The sequence below is a fragment of the Mercenaria mercenaria genome, chromosome 7 (assembly GCF_021730395.1).
Source record: "Mercenaria mercenaria strain notata chromosome 7, MADL_Memer_1, whole genome shotgun sequence".
NCBI classification, from domain to species: Eukaryota; Metazoa; Mollusca; class Bivalvia; order Venerida; family Veneridae; genus Mercenaria; species Mercenaria mercenaria.
This window is the reverse complement of record NC_069367.1, coordinates 31,971,037-31,991,314: the sequence shown is the minus strand read 5'-3', so window position 1 is coordinate 31,991,314 and position 20,278 is coordinate 31,971,037. Positions and strand designations below refer to the sequence as shown.

General features: G+C 34.9%; 1 protein-coding gene across 4 annotated transcripts in view; it reads left to right on the top strand.

Moving 5' to 3' along the window:
* The window catches only part of LOC123554604 (dedicator of cytokinesis protein 9-like), a 132,434-nt gene that overhangs the window by 920 nt on the left and 111,236 nt on the right, over positions 1–20,278 (top strand). The window contains exon 1 of one of the 4 annotated variants that reach the window (XM_053548004.1): positions 8,086–8,278. The exons of the other annotated variants lie outside the window; for them this stretch is intronic. Within the exon in view, the coding sequence (XP_053403979.1) occupies positions 8,222–8,278 (57 nt within the window). The 5' untranslated portion in view covers positions 8,086–8,221. Of the gene's footprint in view, positions 1–8,085; positions 8,279–20,278 lie in introns of those variants that run through there. 4 annotated transcript variants of the gene reach the window in all.

Below are 20,278 nucleotides of genomic sequence, written 5' to 3'. Positions count from 1 at the left end.
GGGCAGATATCTAAAGAACGAGTACGCGGACTTATGCATTTTATTTCACCATATTATAAGCCGTATGTTTATTTACATCTGTGAGAAGTTTTAATAAAATCTGAAGTCTAGCAAAAAATGAAGCACACAACTATATTTTTCATTTGCAGAATTTTCTAAGTGTATTCTGAAGTTTTGAAAAATTTGGGTTTAATTAAATTCTACATTGTAGAAAAAATTTTGATCTGATCGTGCAGAACTTCCTTGAACGGATGTAAATGGTTTTGGTTTAGTTGCTTGCTGACTTTGATAAGGCAGATATGCCAAAGGCAGAGTTCAAAGCAGACCATACATAAAGAAAATTTTGTAATGTTACCCAAACTACTTTCAAGAAAATAAATTTGCTTTTACAGGTCTTTAAATGTGAAATGTAGCTTATGTTACTTTATTACAACATTTTGAAGTGACGGTTACTTAATTAAAGTTATTTGTAAAGAGAAATAACTGGGACCAATGTAATATTATATATCTGTCAGGATTAGGGTGTGGTCCAGTGTAGGGAGGTTGGATTTTATATGTTATTTAAAAAAGATTTGGAGGATACTGAGTACAAAAAAGATAGGATTGGCTTATTATTATGAAAAATTATTTGATACATATACCAGAATTAGACTAAAAACGTATATTTCTTAGCTGATATAATTAAACATGTTTTGGCTGAATAGAAAAATCAAAAGAGGTTTGAATATCATAGTGATGATTTGATCTCTAACATGTATTTGTCAGTATTGTGATCTTTCTAGTTCTAAAATGATTCAACTAAAAAAAAATTATGAATCCATTTTGTTAGTTCATAAATGTTGCAGTTACATCCTGGGCCATTACTATTTTGTTTGTAAGTCAGAAAGTCCTTTAATAGAGCTAGAGTTTGTCTCTTTCATGCAGCCAAACATACTGGATACTTATCAAGTAATGATATGTTTTTGATAAAATGAATTGTATAATTATGATTTGCTGAAAAGAATCCTTTTTAAACAAAAAATCAAATTAAAAAAAAAAGAATTTCGAAAATTAGGCTTTTATTATACAGCTAGATTATCTCAAAATCTAAGGCAAATGATACTAGAAGAGGCAGTTTAATCTGGTGTATATTTCTAGGTTTCAAATAGGTATGGGCTCTTCAACATGCTTCTGCGGCAAGTTCTGCCTGAATGTGAAACTATTGTGAAATGTTAAAGGCAACATGCAACTGTTTTTACTAATTCATGGTTCAGATACACTACTTGCCAGACCATTACCTGAGTTAGGGAGGGCACTTAGACAGCTCATTTAGAAGTGGCCAGTTCAAAAACATGGAGAAGTAAATGCTTTCGACGAGAGCTTGACAGAAGACAAATATGAGCCACGCCATGAGTGGCTTTGCGACCAGCATGGATCCAGACCAGCCTGCGCCTCCGCGCAGTCTGGTCAGGATCCATGCTGTTCGCTTTCAAAGTCTATTGTAATTAGAGAAACTGTTAGCAAACGGCATGGATCCTGACCAGACTGCACGGATGTAGAGCCTGGTCTGGATCCATGCTGGTCGCAAAGCCATTATGTTGGTTTTCTCATGGCACGGCTCATATATGTCTAAAAGTCAGTACTATTATTTATATAATTGAATTCAGTCTGACTTACTATTAAGGTGTAGCATTTTAAAAGATGATTTCAGTCAGACAAAACAGAGTTAGTAGTTTTACCAAATCTAAGACGAGGTGGGTATATTACATATTGCCATTAAGACTTAAATCATTTAAGTAGCAGAACATAATGGAACAAACAAAACAAAATTAGGTATAATTTAGAAATCTCAGTTTGTTTTAATTGACAGGTGGAATTGTTTCCAGTGTTTTCTCATACTCTGGTGTTTAACTTAGGCTGATGAAAATACAGGTACAGCTGTTAGAATCTGTAGTTGTTTTACCTAATGATTCAAGCAGTTAGTGTCTTACATATTTCTAAGGGAAAAAATAAACATATAATTTATTGTTGATTGTTTGAAATTATTCTTTTAGCTTTTTATTTTGTGTTGTGAAACAGCCTTATTTAATCAGAATCTATAATGTCAGCTGATTTTGCTTAGTAAGTTGAGCACCAGATTGTATGTCAAGATGTTGTGAGTTTGATTCTGCCAAAACAGTCTATCTGAAACCTTTGATGTATGTTAGTAATTGTCAGATATTGTAGATAAAAAGGGGGTGTTTGTACAAAATCTGTGAACATACAACTGAAATATTGTTGAAAATGGCTTTAAATACCCCCAGCCAGTCTTTATTATGTTAAGACTGGGACTTTTGAAGTTTTCTTGTTGTTGTTTTTATTTAATTAATAATTATCTATTTGTTTAATTAATAAGTCTTTGAACACCGTTTAAAGTGAACCTGTTTAATACTTTCATTGTAAGACTTAACTTTCCAAAACTTTCTTAGTTTGGTGATTATACATTGATTCTTTTGAAACACTGCTGCAGTATTGACACACACATTTATAAATAGTTTCATTACTTTTATTCCTGCTAATGCATTAATAACTTATTTATTAGTAACCAGTCAGAAAAAATGAACATTTTGTCATATAGCTTAAAATTCACACATGATACATACTTGTGGGGTAACAGCATTTGTATTGTAACAGTAATGCCTTGAAATAAAGAATTACTTAAGTTGAAATAGATTACATGGTGCAGTCTTATTATAAACGCATTATTATGAACATTGTGCAGCAGTGAATTGTTAAACAGATTGTTTTATGATGGAAATTACATTGTAAACAAAACAACTTCGTTAATATTCATTTCTACAGTAGGTTTATTTGCATACAATCTGACTAAAGTACATCTCCTATTACGCTACGCATAGGATCTGACAACGAGCTATTGATGGCCTCGTTCTGACAACCCTTCCGCTAGCCAATCAAAAGCTAACTTACAACATTCTGCAAGCTTTAAAAAGCCTTGGTTTTTGATATCAACAATTTTTATGTCGAAATATGTCAGATGGCCGGTTAGCTCAGTCGGTAGGGCACTTGCTCTGTAAGCGAGAGGTCCCGGGTTCGAGCCCTGGATTAACTGCAAATTTTTCTTACTCTTTGACATTCGAACAAGTTTTCTGATTGGTTCAAACAAAAATAGATTTGCGAAAATAAAAATAGCAATATTGGAAATCCAAAATATACAGAAGACGAATGTGAATGGGTCGTTCTCAGATCTTCGTTTAGAAGATCAAGTACTTTAGTCAGATTGATTTGCATATTATGCAGCGATGCAAGAAGTATTATAGGTAAAATTCGGCTTCATTGTTGATTATTTAAGGACTTAAAAGTCCCTTCCACAGAATATTTTTGGAATCATGAATAAAAGCAGTAGGATACTGTAGATTATGTAATATTTCTGAATGTTTTATTTTCGTTAATATTCGTGATTGAAGCAACATGCAAATTAAAAACTCTTACGAATATTAAGAAACATGATCTCCCAAAGTAGAAGCAGCTACTATAAAGCATGAATTCTTAACCACTGAATGTATTTGCAGGTTTCTTTTTCAGTGCGCTGCTATGAACTGTTGACGCTATGGCATAATAACTGTGATGTACAAACTGTGAATTGCTGCAAAGTAGCACGAACTGTTCAGTCTTCTTTGTTTAATAGGAAAACAAATCGAGTTGTGTTCAAATTACTGATTGTCAGGATGATAAATGCGTTTGCCCACGTCTAATGTTAACAAATATTTTAGTTTATGTTTTACTTCCGTACTGACACATTATCATGAGTGATTGATACGTTTGATGTGTACGCATTATCCTGAATGATTAGTACTTTTGATACTGTTTACCAGTCAACTGATTCCGTCATTGACCAGCCTGTTTAATTGTTTTTGTCATTTGGAGGGAAAATCATGATAGGTTTGTTGCCATTAAGTAAAGCAGCCACAACAGTCTGCCAATCCTCACATGTACATGTCATTGACTGTTCCCTGTCATTGTTGATGTATGGCCTGCTGTTTTTGTCAGGCCAATGGAATATCTTCCTCTGGTTTTTGTCTCTCTCTCTCCCACTCGCTTTGTAGAACTTTGGAAGGAATGAAATGAAAATACTGAATCGGACACTCGTAGTTTGAATTAAAATTATATTTCTTTTGTAAAGTCATGGTATCGTATCATTTTTTTTGAAAACAGCACCAAGTCCGAGTTGCAAAGTTTGAAATGAGCTATGCTTTTTCCTGCCTGTTTAAGAATCAGGGAGTTGCTATCCTTTGGACAGCCATCGTATATTTAAACAAAATAATGATTTTGGCTTTTTAAGGAATCTTAATTATGATTTTTTGGCTGAGTTCAGTGTTTGCTGGCATAGTGTGAACAAGGCCTTAGGTACTATGAATACACATCTGTGCTACTGTGAACAGGGCAATGCGTCAGTATTTGTATTCTAATTATGTCATTACCATGAAGTATAAATTGGCTGATCTTGGAACAAAGGAAATCTGTTGCTCTTGCATGGAGTGTCCATAGGAACCGCAATGTCTATTGACACTTAACCTACTTGAGTTTATCTCTTACTCTCATTTTTTGACAAAAATCAAGGGCAGTAATTCAACCCCACACTTGTTGCATTTAGGAGGCTATTAGCCACTAGGCAGTGGTTTTCAGTATTAGACTTAGCTCTAAAGACTATTTGAGCTGCGCCATGAGAAAACCAACATAGTGGCTTTGTGATCAGCATGGATCCAGACCAGCCTGCGCATCTGTGCAGTCTGGTCAGGATCCATGCTGTTCACTAGGCTTTAGCTTTTGCAGTAGGCTTTAAAAGCGAACAGCATGGATCTTGACCAGACTGCGCAGATGTGCAGGCTGGTCTGAATCCATTCTGGTCGCAAAGCCACTATGTTGGTTTTCTCATGGCGTGGCTCATTTGTCTTTAATAGCTCTGTTACATGAGGGGAAGTTGTCATTTACCCAACGCTGATTTAAGAAATGCACGAATATTGCTGTGTTACTGTTGACAAAACAATAAATGAATATAGCATTAGACACTAACAGAAAAAAAGATTTTGTAAATCATGCTTTAATAAGCTTTGGTGAAACAGACATCTTTGGCCTAGCTAAAAGTATCAATGTTCTGTTTTTCGCTGTGTTTGGAAATCTAATTAAGGTAATACTACAAACTGGGACATTGGGTTTATCTTAGGAAAAAAGGGAGCTTACCTGGAAAAGATATGTGGAAACTAATGATGTTTGGAAAATAAGAAATTATCTTGTTCTGATACTAATTACGATGGAAACAGACCGTTTTAGTTTGTATCATGAAGATTTTGTTTGGATTTGTGATTTTGTACAGACTATCATAAAACCATGGTTAAGTTTAAATTGCAAGTTGAAATAGATAATGATTAAGGCATTAAATGAGCTGTGCCATGGGAAAACCAACATAGTGGGTGTGTGACCAGCATGGATCCAGACCAGCCTGCGCATCCGCGCAGTCTGGTCAGGATCCATGCTGTTCGCTAACAGTTTCTCCAATTCCAATAGGCTTTAAAAGCGAACAGCATGGAGCCTGACCAGACTGCGCGGATGCGCAGGCTGGTCTGGATCCATGCTGGTCGCATACCCACTATGTTGGTTTTCTCATGGCACGGCTCAAAATTTGATTTGATTTTCCTGGAGGCATATGCTACTTTGATGTATCCATGATGTCCAATTAACCTTTAGCCTGCTAAATTTCTATAATGGACTGGTCCATCATATAATTTGGGCAGTACCATTTATCATTTGAAGGGGTGTTTACTGAAAATTTACTGACTGAATAGCGAACAGTGCAGACCATGATCAGACTGCACGGATGTGCAGGCTGATCTTGGTCTGCACTGGTCGCAAAGGCAGAATCAATTGCCGCCAGCAGGCTAAAGGTTAACTATAGCTTGAAGTGTGCACATTTTCTGTTATCATGGAGAAAAGTCAAGGATGTTTCTTCAGTGAAAATTGTCCTATAGCTGGATTTTAATATTTACTTTTACCTGAAAGTATGGAATTGGGGAATATTTCTTGGCTCTGATCATTTCACTATAATTATTGAACAGGTGAACATTTTAAGAAGCGATAAGTCCCAGATAGAATGTAGGATTTTGAAACTGTGATATTGATTGTGAATCTAGAATAAATAATTAAGTTGAAATTATAAGGAAAGTGGTAAAACATAAAGTTGTATGAATCTTGGACAGTGGCAGTGCAGGTTCCATTAAAACGAGCGTTTACTTATAATTATAAGAACTAAAAAATCTTGATATCCTGAGGTGGAAAGAGTGAAATACTGGATTATGAATAAGATAGAAAAAGAATTGGACTTAAAAAAAGTATGTTTTTAAAAAGGAATTGGAATTTGAAAGAAAAGAATTGGATTTTGAAAAATGATAGGTTTGGATACTCAGAAAGGTGGGAAAAGGAGACTATGAAATAAATAAGAACTGTTATACATGTATTGTATGTGGTTTGTATCTCAAAAGAAATAGTTCTATGGTATGGATTTATGTTGTACATATATATGTACAGTGAATTAACAATTTGGAAAATTTCATATCATTATATTTTGAAGGAAATCTGTCTAGTTTTTTGAAATTTGTTAATAGAATTGATTTAAAGAGAAACTTTATAAGTCATAGTAATCTTGTAGAAAATGTAAGGAACTCCTGAAACAAAAGTCAACTTTCATTTGAAAAAATGTGGCAGAACATTGTGAAATATACACTTACAATATGGTAATCTTACATTCAGAAAACATCACATTTATTAAAGGGAGGTAATCAACAATAATGAAGACAAAGAAAACCCAGCAAGTTATGTATCAGAAAAATTTAAAAGAGTACAGCATATTTTTCTGTCAAAATCAAAACATTATGAGCCTTTAACAATATTTTTAAGTTCCAAAGTGCTTTTTATTTTATGCTAAAACAAATGAAGCAGCTGTCCAAATAGGTGATATTGAAAATTACATATTTGGGAATGTGCTGCTTTCAATACTAGCTATCTGGACATTAAGTAATACTATTAAAACCATAAAGGGAGGTAATAAAAAAGAATTGATTCAATAACTTTTCCTTCTGTGACAAATATATGAGGTGTCCTTTGCTGAAAATAAGACATAACAGGAGTTGAAATGTTTCACATTCTGACAAAGAGTATCACACCCACATCATCATGATTATAACTTAAGCCCTCTCATCTTTATGTTAGTAACTCCGTCAGGGATAGCAAAATATGATTTTGACTTTCATGTCTAATAATTTTTGACAATTTTTGCTGTTTTCTACTTGTCTGTATATTAATTATATAGTAAAATATGGTAAAAAATTCTGCTTGTCAGTAATTGTGTTCTTGAACGTTACATTTAGCTGGGCAAGTTGGGTGATTGATTTTGCCACCCTTGTGACTGCCTGTGAGTTTTGACCAGCATACATCCCTGTACTTCTCAATCAAACAATATAATATGAGCTGCACCATGAGAAAACCAACAGAGTGCGTTTGCGACCAGCATGGGTCCAGGCCAGCCAGCGCATCCACGCAGTCTGGTCAGAATCCATGCTGTTCGCTTTCAAAGCCTATTGCAATTAGAGAAACTGTTAGAGAACAGCATGGATCCTGACCAGACTGCGCATATGCGCAGGCTGGTCTGGATCCATGCTGGTCGCAAGTGCACTATGTTGGTTTTCTCATGGCGCGGCTCATGTATATATGGTTCCTTGATAAATTGCAATTTAGTTATGATTTGGAGTTGGGGGAAATTGTTTGTATTTCTGATAATTAACTAATATTTGTAAATATTCTCCCGACTGTAGAATCAACGATAAATGTTTACATCACACAAATTGTATGTCTGAATTTCTGATTTTACTGCCATGGATTTTTTGGTTATACATTAATATTTGAGATCATACCATTGATCTTTAGGATGTTTCTTACCAAATGTCCAAGTCGTTCATTTCATGTTCCTTGTTTGAAATGAATGGAATTTCTTTCCTGGTTTAATATAGTTATGTGTTAATTTCTATAAATAATAAAAACCTTAGTTTTGGAGTGACTGTACAGTATACTTTAAATATCATGTGGACTTTTAAGTACATGTATATGGATAAACACCATTGTATTACGAGTGTTTCCTTTGAAGTGTGTGGTCCAGTCTTTTAAAACTGTTTTCTTTGAAATTTATGTAAATGTCATGGCATCTTTAAAAAGAAAGAAAGAAGAAAAGAAAAAGAAGATCTCTAGCGAAGGGGTAAGATTTTGTGTCACTGTTGTTGCGTCAGAGAATTGCTTTAAATGTGCTACATACATCCGACTCAGTTTGCAAAATTACGTTTTTCGCAGAATTTTGTTCTAGTTTACTGTGAATATTTCCAGCATTTGTGAGATTTGTATCACTATTATAGGTGGTTTAATATATTGGGACAGATGTTATTACCCCCAGCAAACGTTGTCCCATTGTCCTGTCCCATTCGTCTCCATGTCCTGTCCTGTTCAACCCTTTCCTTTCCTGTTTGTCCCTGTCCAGTCCCATCCCTGGATCCCATACATAATTATACTATGTGAATATTTACAATATGTTTTTAGGGTCCTAAGACATTAGTTAACATACCAGGTTCCATAACACTTTGGTTTTGGCAGAGTTATCTCCCCTGTCCACTTGGAAAAATTCATTCTTTCCTTTCACTGATGTGGAGAAATTGGCAGCGATAAGCAGACAACTCATGATTTGGTGTTGTCAGTTTCATTTACTTCCTAAATTACTTGAGAATAGAGACAGAATGCTAAGTCAGTCAGTCTTGCATCCATGGCAACTTCGTCACAGTTTTGTTGAGGTATAGACTTGATGTATAGTTAGACTGCTGGCGGCAAGTGATTCTGCCTTTGTGACCAGTGCAGACCAAGATCAGCCTGCACATCCGTGCAGGCTGATCATGGTCTGCACTGTTCGCTATTCAGTCAGTAAATTTTCAGTGAGCACCCCTTCGAATAATAAATGGTATTGCCCAAATTGAATGATGGACCAGTCCATTTTAGAAATTTAGCAGGCTAAAGGTTAAATCATGCTTCAAAAGTTGATGTAACAGTTCATAATTCCCCCACCCACATGCATGCCAGTTTGAGAAAAGTTTTATATTTGTTTCATCCAAGGTTCTCTCCTTCAAGTTTGTATTTTTGGAGCACATTTCTTTCATAGGGTATAACAAACTGATTTGGAAAATAAACTTTTTGACAGAATTATCATATTTTTGTTTGACTTTGGTTCTAGGAACAAACACATTTTACAAAAATGCAGTTATAAAAGGGGTTTATCATTCACTTTACATCTAATTCTAACCTTTGTCCTACCCAGGTGAAATGAAGGTCATTATGACTGTGGACTACCATGGTTTTGTTAAATGGCACCACAGTTTTTGATAGTCAATAATCAACATGGTCAACCGTGGTTGGGGACCATGGTTGTGGACCACACAGTCAACCATGGTTGACCATGGTCGAACGTGGTCAATATTGACTATAAAAAACTGTGGTGCCAAAACATGGTCGACCATTGTCAAAACGTGGTCAACCATGGTCATGACCATGAACTACCATGGTAGTCCATATACACAGGGATCAGTCTTGACAGATACCTGACGCACAACTAGCAAAGACAAATGCTCATGGTGAGAACGTGGTCATTATTGACTATAAAAAACTGTGGTGCCAAAACATGGTCGACCATTGTCAAAACGTGGTCAACCATGGTCATGACCATGAACTTCCATGGTAGTCCATACCTGACGGACAACTAGCAAAGACAAATGCTCATGGTGAGAACCAGTCCTCACATGAGGTTAAAAATGGACAGAAATAAAATCAAGTGTATATATCTGACTACTAAAATTTAATTCCTTTTTCATTTATTGATGTATCAACTTGCAATTTTTTTTACATTTTAAAGAATTATGGTATACAATATGGAGGGAAGCATCTCTCAGATTGTTGATATCTTGTTCGATGATATTATAATTTATAATGGAACATTGTCGGTGGCTAAATTTAGATAAAAGAAACCGACTGTTCCATAAAATCATATTGGAGAAAATTTCAAAATTCTGAGAGACCGTTTCTTCAGTAGTAGTTACTTATGTAAATATACTGAAAATTTGGGTATATTATGTGAAAAAATTACTTTGTAACGAGAAATCAAAATACATTATTTTGATATATCTTAAAATCAGTATAATTATTTGAAACAATGTTTTGCACTTTACAAATTATAAGGTTTGTTTAAAATATAGCAAAGTATTTCACCAACACAGATAAGTAATTAAATGTATAAAACTTTAATATAAATTTGAAAGGGTCATGAACATACATGACAATTGCAGTCTATATCTATTTTTGCAAGTCAGTCATTTATTTGTCATAAAATTGCCAAGATGACAACAAATTATAGTCAGACTATGAAAGTTTACCTTTAAATCTGTCTGTAAATGCAGGAAAACTATTCTATATCTAGGAAAACTTTTGGAGCCAAAATGCAGTCAGGCATCTTTGGTGCATTGTAAAACTTGATAATTGTGAAAATTTCTAACATGGTCAAATGTGGTTGAAAAAGGTTGACCATGGTCAAACTGTTGATTGTCTTTTCTGACCATGGTTGACCATGGCCATCCTTCTCTTACCATGGTCGACCATGGCCGACCCTGCTCCTGACCATGTTTTCACCATGGTATTTGATGGTTGACCACATGAAAACATGGTCAACCTTCAAAAACTGTGGTGACCATGGTCAACCATGGTCATCATTTTGTCTGGGTAATCAAGCTTTGTGAAACATGGAATGTGTGTTTGGGAGGTGGTGGGGTGTGTGTGGAAGGGGGAGTCGGTTAAAGATTTGTAGACTTATGAATGGAAACTTACAATATAATATTTCTGTAAATATGAATACTGATGCTTTTTTACCTCAAATTTGAACGTAAGATAATCCAGTCTGACATGTAGAAGCAGACAAAAAGGAAGTCTCTGTTTTAATTATCTGCATCAGATGATTAATTCAAGATGCTCAAACTTTTATGATTCTTGTACAGTTTTTGCCTTTAAAGTTAATTAATTGAACTGGGCCTTGTGATATGAATGGGTTATGTTATGTTGCTGCTGAGAAATTGAAAGTAAAATTGTATAATACTGTTATGCTATGTGCAAGAGCAGAGTATTTGACTTCACATTAATCATTTATTGTGGATATGTGTATAGTAGTGTGAAATAAGTTTATTTCATGGACATGAAAATTATTAGTGTTTGGTCAAAACAACTACTGGTATTTTAATGGGATATAACTTTGTGGATTTTGACTAATTCAAAAGAAAAATTTTATTTTTTCGTTAGGATTTAATTTTGTGGATTAACTCAGCCAAGATATCCATGAAAATAAGTCTTCCGCAGATTGATGGACCCGCCCGCTTAGCTCAGTAGGGAAAGTGCCGATATACAGATCGTGGGGTTGTGAGTTCGATCCTCGGGTGGGCCATAATACTATGTCCTTCTTGACAATTTGATGTGCAATCATTTGTCCTCCACCTCTGATTCATGTGGGGAAGTTGGCAGTTACTTGCGGAGAACAGGTTTGGGCTGGTACAGAATCCAGGAACACTCACTGGTTAGGTTAACTGCCCACTGTTACATAAGTGAAATACTGTTTAAAAACCGTGTTAAAACACAAAACAAACAAAACCAGATTGATAATATGACAGTATAATACTCTGTTTTCTGGAGATTCTATATACGGAGACTAAATTCATTGTATCTGATGTCCATTTTGTTTTCTGTAGGAAATGGTAAGTATTAAATGTCTTGTTTACCAGAATGCAGTACGTGTACAACACACTACTTATATAATTGTCTTATATTATAATTAGGAAGTTTTCCTTAAATGTCATTGCACATTTTGTGATAATTATTTCCATGGAACATGATATAGTTTGTCTGCAACCACATGACAAGTTACAAAAACTGCATAATTTTTATGGATACACATTGGAAATGCAATGATTTGTGCATAAAGTTCATTTGAAGTCTTTTGAGCAAATAACTATTTCTTCTAGCTTTTTAAGTTAATATTCATATATTGCTTTTCCAGAAAGTGTTCTAGATCATTTCATCAACTTGATTTTTTTTCGTGCATTGCAGTTTTTCAACAGATTTGCATAGCTTCTGTATTGAAGGATTGAAGAAAATACTTGACTGAGTATATCATCATGAATCCTTGGTGTATAATATACCCTATCTGTTTTTAGCTCGACTATTCTAAGAATAGGGGAGCTATCCTACTCGCCCAGGCGTCAACGTTAGTGTTAGCGTCACACAAATGTTAAAGTTTGCGTACCACCCCAAATATTTTCAAAGTCCATTGAGATATTGCTTTCATATTTTGCATACTTGTTTACCATCATAACCCCAGTCTGTAAAAAGGAGGAGGCAACTCTGTCAAGCATTTTGACTGAATTATGGCCCCTTTTCGACTTAGACTATGCTTATTGTAATGTTAAAGTTTTACTCATAGCTTATATTATACTATCAAGCACTGAGAATAGTCGAGCGCGCTGTCCACTGACAGCTCTTGTTAGCTCACCTGAGCACAAAGTGCACAAGGTGAGCTTTTGTGATCGCCCTGTGTCCGTCGTCATCCGTTCGTCGTCAAAATTTGACTGTTAACACTCTAGAGGTTGCAATTTTGGCCCTAACTTCATGAAACTTGGGCAGAATGATACCCTCAATAAAACCTTGGATGAGTTCGATATTGGGTCATCTGGGCTCAAAAACTAGGTCACCAGGTCAAATCAAAGGAAAAACTTGTTAACACTCTAGAGGTCACAATTTTGGTCCAATCTTAATTAAACTAGGTCAGTATGTTACTCTCAATTAAACCTTGGACAAGTTCGATATTGGGTCATCTGGGGTCAAAAACTAGGTCACCAGGTCAAACCTAAGGAAAAGCTTGTTAACACTCTAGAGGCCACATTTATGACATTATCTTCATGAAACTTAGTCAGAATGTTAACCTTGATGGTCTTTAGGTCAAGCTCTAATCTGAGTCATATGGGGTCAAAAACTAGGTCACCAGGTCAAATCAAAGGAAAAGCTTGTTAACACTCTAGAGGCCACATTTATGACTATATCTTCATGAAACTTAGTCAGAATATTTACCTTGATTATCTTTAGGTCAAGTTTGATTCTGAGTCATGTGGGGTCAAAAACTAGGTCCCCAGGTCAAATCAATGGAAAAGCTTCTTAACACTCTAGAGGCCACATTTATGATGTATCTTCATGAAACTTGGTCAGAATGTTAACCTTGATGATCTTTAGGTCAAGCTCCAATCTGAGTCATATGGGGTCAAAAACTAGGTCCCCAGGTCAAATCAATGGAAAAGCTTCTTAACACTCTAGAGGCCACATTTATGATGTATCTTCATGAAACTTGGTCAGAATGTTAACCTTGATGATCTTTAAGTCAAGCTCCAATCTGAGTCATATGGGGTCAAAAACTAGGTCACCAGGTCAAATCATAGGAAAAGCTTGTTAACACTCTAGAGGCCACATTTATGATGTATCTTCATGAAACTTGGCCAGAGTGTTAACCTTGATGATTTATAAGTCAAGCTCAAATCTGGGTCATGTGGTTTCAAAAACAAGGTCACCAGGTCAAATCAAAGGAAAAGGTAGTAAACACTTTAGAGGCCAAATTTATGACCATATCTTTATGAAACTTGATCAGAATGTTAATCTTGAAGATCTTTAGGTCAAGTTTCAATCTGGGTCAGGTGGGGTCATAAACTAGGTCACCAAGTAAAATCAAAGGTAAAGCTTGTTAACACTCTAGAGACCTAATTTTAAGTTTGAAACTCATGGGAATTAATCAGAATGTTTGTCTTGATGACTTCAGGTCAGGTTCTAATCTGGGTCATGTGGGGTCAAAAACTAGGTCACCAGGTCAAATCAAAGGTTAAGCTTGTTAACAATCTAGATGTCAAATTTATGACTATCTTCATGAAACTTGGTCAGAATGTTAATCTTGATGATCTTTAGGCTAAGTTGGAGTCTGGGTCATATGGGGTCAAAAACTAGGTCACCAGGTCAAATCAAAGGAAAAGCTAGTGAGCACTCTAAAGACAACATTACAGTATCTTCATGAAACTTGGTCAGAAATAATTGTTAATCTTAATGATCATAAGGTTAAGTTCTAGTCTGGGTCAGGTGGGGTCAAAAACTAGGTCACCAGGTCAAATCAAAAGTAAAGCTTGTTAACAAACTAGAAGCCACATTTTTGACTGTATCTTCATGAAACTTGGTCGGAATGTTAATCTTGAGGATATTTAGGTCAAGTTCGATTCTAGGTCACATGGGGTCAAAAACTAGGTCACTAGGTCAGATTAAAGGAAAAACTAGTTAACACTCTAGAGGCCACATTTATGACCTCTTAATGAAACTTAGTCAGAATGTTAATCTTGATGATCTTTAGGTCAGTAGGTCAGATGAGCGATACAGGGCCTTCATGGCCCTCTTGTCTTAAAGAAATGGCCATAAATTATAGCCTGCAAATTCACTATGTATATACCTAGATATGTTTAAAATAATTGTTAAAAGCTGATGTTTTTCTCATTCTTGTACAGTCAAACCTATGTTGTAAGGCCTTTCTGACTTTGAAACTAGTCTGTTATCTGCAAAGTGCTCTTGATTCACATGTTGCATATCGGTAAACTGCAACTTTTTTAAACTGGAAATAAAGCTATTGGTACTTTGAGCAAGATGGTCTTGATTGTTAAGTGTTCTTTACCACAGGTTAGACTGTAATGTGGAATCTGCAAAAATCATAAAGTCTCTTTTAGATTATAAAGTTGGAGAGAGAGCAAAAATCAGCTCAGAACTATTTCTTAATATGATTTATGGCCGACCATAGTATAGGCATAGGAAATAGAGATCAATATAATTGCACCTTTACTAATCCTACCAGGTGTTCTGTATTACAAAAGTGGTTCTATTGTGACACTTTGATACAAGCAAAACTATATTATCTGCACTAATATTTACCTACTGGTACTTCATTTTATTATTGGCTTGTAAAAAGTTAATTTTTTACCATATGTAAGTTGACAGAATCATAGGAACCATGTCTTAAGGGGTAAATATAACACAAATGAATAAATCCTAAATGATTTTGTTGCGTAAAAAAGTATGATATTGTGTCTGAAACAGTTTTCATTTTCCACTCAATTGTGTAATTGCAAGGGAAGTAAATTAATAGATCTCTACTTATAAATACTAGCCCAAGGCAAGAGTTGTCATTCTTTGTGGATCACAAATTTAAATTTAAAATTAAAACTTCTGTTATTGATATTAACAAAACTATCATAAACTTCACATTTGTGAAATCATTTTTGGTTATTTCAAGGACTTGGAAATCAATTTCTAGACTTTATTTAATGTAATACTATCAATGAAAATGTTAGGGTCTATCTCTACATAGTATGAGATGTCTGGACAATCCTGGTGCATGAATTCTGAATTATTTATCATATAACTGCATCACATTTTTACCCCACCACATGATGTCCTTAGGGAGTGTCCTCAACATGAAATTATTGTGCATAATATGAATTACTTGCAATGCTAAGTTGATTATTTCGCAACATGAGATTTTATGTTTGATACATGTATTAATAAAAAGCTACTGTAAATCGGTTATTTTTTCCCATAACTTTTATTCTGTAATTGTTAAGAATTTTCAACATTAGAGAACACAAATTCTGCTATTTTTAGCACTACTGTTTCAGATGATGTTATTTTTAGCTTTGCCGTATTGTGATTGAATGAATCCAGCTTAGGAAGAATTTCTTAATAATTGTAAGAAAGTTTATTGACTTGAAGTGTTTTTATGAATGAGGGAAATGAATTTTACTTTGACAGATGCAATTCGGTTGATGAACGATGTAATTTATACTTTTGTTCTGGACACTATGAACATTGGTCAATGACCTCAAAAAGCTTACCATAGGTTATTATTGTGAAATCATTTTATTCTGTGGGCATGAAATTTTTGGACTTCAGCAAAAATGCCTATTTAGTGGGGATAGGACAATTATTATAAAAGATGTATAAATGGAAATTTTGTTTGATTATTAGAATATTTAGTTTTGTTGACTGGTGAAAGTACAAAATTAACTGAAAATAGTCACCAAAGAATATTACTGATTTCACAGTATATGGGTAGGTCCTCTGAAGTTACATATTATGAGTAATGTCAGTTGCATCCTCAAGTACTTTCAAAGGCAATAATTGCTTTGAAAAAAAAAAAAAACTTATTTAGAAATCTGCTTCCAAGACTGACCTTTTTTTCTGAAACTGTTGTGAAAACTGCTTGATTGCAAAAGTTTGAAGTTGACATATATATAGAAAGATTCACTATAATGCATTTCTGGGAATTTTGCCACCTCTTGTGAAACTGATTTGTTGTAATTTCCTTAGATTGCCAGCTTGCAGCAGCTGCTTGTACTTGTAAGGGACATACAGCTGTGAAATGTATTACATAATAATGGAAACTTGTGAGGAAATAGATTTATTGGATTTATTGAATGATTTAAGTCACCTTTGAAAAATAATTTATTATAGTTGTGAAAAGGATCAAAAGCAGAAAGTGTGCAAGCAGTGTTTCTGGTCCAAATGAAGCATAATATTTTATAGCAATTTTGAAACTGTCATGTGTTGCATTAGCCAATATACTCATTCCTCCTTTTTATTATTTGTGTATGTGTGTGTGTGTGTGTGTGTGTGTGTGCCAGATGGGGGGAGGGTCTCAGATCTTTTGCAGATCATTAATTTTACCCCTAGATATAAACTATAATATTGGGGCTACATTGAAATTGGGTTTGTCTTTTTAATCTTGTATCAAAGCGTTGTTTGGGGTATTTATCCCCTTCACTGATTAGACTAAGCTCCAGTTAGTTCCAGTTCCTTGCAAGCAAAACATTGATTTTAGTTTCCACAAGACCTGTTGCTGTTCCCATGTTTCGGCAATCAATTAGTTCCCTCAAATTACTGGCTTTCGTTTTCTAGCATGTAAGATTTTTTTTCCATAGGGAAGTGGATGGGAATTGCCTGTGTTTCTGACATGAAAAACACGTCTTTAGTTATTTTGCATATAAGTTATTGTCACCAGTTATTTATTAGCAAAAAATGTCTCAAGTTTCGTACAAACAAAAATACAATCCAGTCTCCACAATGTCAGTTTGTGGAAGGTCAAGGTCACAATGACCAAGGACAATTAAATGGTTTTGGAATAATAATTTGAGAATGCTTGGACCTTAGGAACATAAATGTTGGTACGCAGGTGTAACATCATAAAATACAGTTTGAGTATGACTTTGAGTTCAATAGGTCAAAGGTCAAGGTTGTAGTGACCTGGAACAGTAAAACTGTTTCCAGATGATAACTTAAGAAAACTTGGGCCTAGGATGATGAAACTTAATAGGGAGGTTGATCATGACCAGCAGATGACCCCTATTGATTTTGAGGTCAGTAGGACAAAGGTCAAGGTCACGGTGACCTGGAACAGTTAAACCGTTTCCGGAGATAACTTGGGAACGCTAATGGGCCTAACGGTCACAAAACTTAATAGGGAAGTTGATCATGACCAGCAGATGACCCCTATTGATTTTGAGGTCAGAAGGTCAAAGGTCAAGGTCACATTGATGCAGAACAGTAAAACTTTTTTTTGCCAAATAACTAAAGAATGTTTTGGTCTAAGAGCACATTTGATACAGGGACTTTGGCATACATGCCATACGTCCCGGACTGTCCGGGATTGTCCCGGAAATCACATGCTTGTCCCGGTGTCCCGGACAGTGTTGAAATGTCCCGGAAAATTAAAAGTACAGAAAAACAAAAATAACTCCCCAAAAAACTAGTTTTTTCTTGCCTATAAATTGTTGAATTTTACATGAATAAAACACAATAAACAGTCACCGGTGTCACATTGTTTATTCCTAATTATCCGATAATTAGTTTCATGCCCTCGAGCGGGACATATGTTGATTGAGCTAGCTCCGATCACCACTCATATTGCCACCGCAATCTTTTGATGACCCAGATTAATTTACAGTCAGCTATTTTGATGACCCTGATTATGAATTGCCAAAATTATGCAATCAATAACAGTTTTATGATAATTTAATATTAGGAACAATAGCCGAAAATCTCGTTTTTAGCACGTGGGCGGTGAAGCTACATATAGCCTTGATTGGAAGAAATGTCTGAAAACGGTCAATTAAACGTTAATTATTTTAAAAGGTTGTAATCTTTTAAAATGTAGATTGATTGTCACACATATTCTAAATTAAACTTTTGATTATTGAATGCCTTTGCAGGCCGATCCTTGAAAATTGACCCAACCCGAAATATCTTATATCGATTTTATCTACAAGATTTATTTCATTCATTTGAGGATTCCATTTTATTAATGATTAGGTAAACTTTTAAGCTTTAAAAAGATACCAAATAAGCAAATAATCACGATGACCAGGTTAATTCTTCGTATATAGCAAGTCTCCCAATTCAGTTCACCTCGGGAACGCAACCTATTCATGTGCCTAACTATAGACGTAAATTACCCTATTTACCGCCCTTAGAAAGCTAGACGACATTTGCAACAAATTATTCCTAAGCGAGGGAACAGTGTTTATCTCCGGAAACTGCATATAATTTTATGATATTTATGCATAAAACAGACAAATACTAATGTCACGGTGTATGTCCCGGACAGAGGGTGAAAATCCCGGAAATTTTAACTCAGAATCCCGGAAAGGTCTGGAAGAATTATGGCATGTATGGACTTTGGCCATATGGTGGGGTATAATTCTTCACTCCTTTGACAGCTCTAGTTTGGCAAGCAGAAGTAATCTTGTATTTTATGCAAGCAAAATATTGCTGCAGAAAAAGTCTTCAAGTTAAAAAGGAAACTGGCCTCTTCTCTCATACCTTCCTGGCAATGGATTCCATTAGGAATGAGGTGTCGAGAGTGATTAATATAATGTTGTAGAACTTTCTTTACAATCAACCTAAAATAAATTATGTATAAACTAAGAAGACCTTAGTTTTATGCAAGCAATATAATATGTCCAGTTTTTGGCAAGTAGAAGTCTTTAAGTTTTAAGCAAGAAATTAAAATGGTACCTTTGTCTGGTGTGGAAGGTCAGGTCCTTGTTGATTATTAATCAGTCAGTTAAAAGTTTCTAGGTGATCTTAGAACTATGCTTTAAATTCTGTATATAGCATATTAATTAACAGAGTATCTATTCTAAACAATTTGACATCAAAGACTTAAATATTTCCATACTTCCCAGGAAATCATAAGTTTTAATAAATTATCTTCTGGTAAAACTTGTTGCTATCTGGTTAGCAATGTTGTTTTGTCTTTGCAATTACATGGTGGTTTGTATTGAGATGATATTTCTTGTCTGGATATTCCATTGATCTCTCAGAGGCTGGTTTCTATGTTGGTACAGTTCCAAGATGCTATTTGAGATGATCCATCATTATGTTGTATAACAACTGGAGGTTGTTGTGTTTGGTTTTACGGCTCATCCTGGGTTTTTTGTTTGTTTTGGGAAAAACAGTTTTTCCCACTTGTTTTCCCAACTGTTGAGAGATCATAATTATGTGACATTGTGTATCTGTATTACAGTAAATCAAATCTTGTATGACAAGGTCTTATGCAGTGAATGAGAATATTGATATTTGAATTACTTCCCTTTAACTTATATTAATTTTTAATTATAAGTACTTGAAATAACTACCTGTGATAAGTATTTTGGATAACCTCCCTTTAATTAATAAAATACTGTTTGAGATTATCTCCCTTTTATAGATTAATGTTAAGCAATTACCTCCCCATTTAGACTGTTTTGCTTGAGCAACATTTTTGTTTGCTCAGTTATTTGGCCGAGTGGTTAAGGTCGCTGACTTCAAATCATTTGGTTGGTAGTTCTACCCTGGGGGTATCCACTTGAGATGAAATAATGCACGGAGGGGCACCTGGGGTCTTCCTCCACCATCAAAGCTGGGAAGTCGCCATATGACCTATATTTGTGTTGGTGCGATGTTAAACCCAACAAAAACAAAACCAAATACATTTTAGCTGTTAATACTGTTAGCTGAAAATTTGTTAAAGTTTTTGTATGTAAGCTATTATTAGTTGGAAGGGCTTGAAATAGCC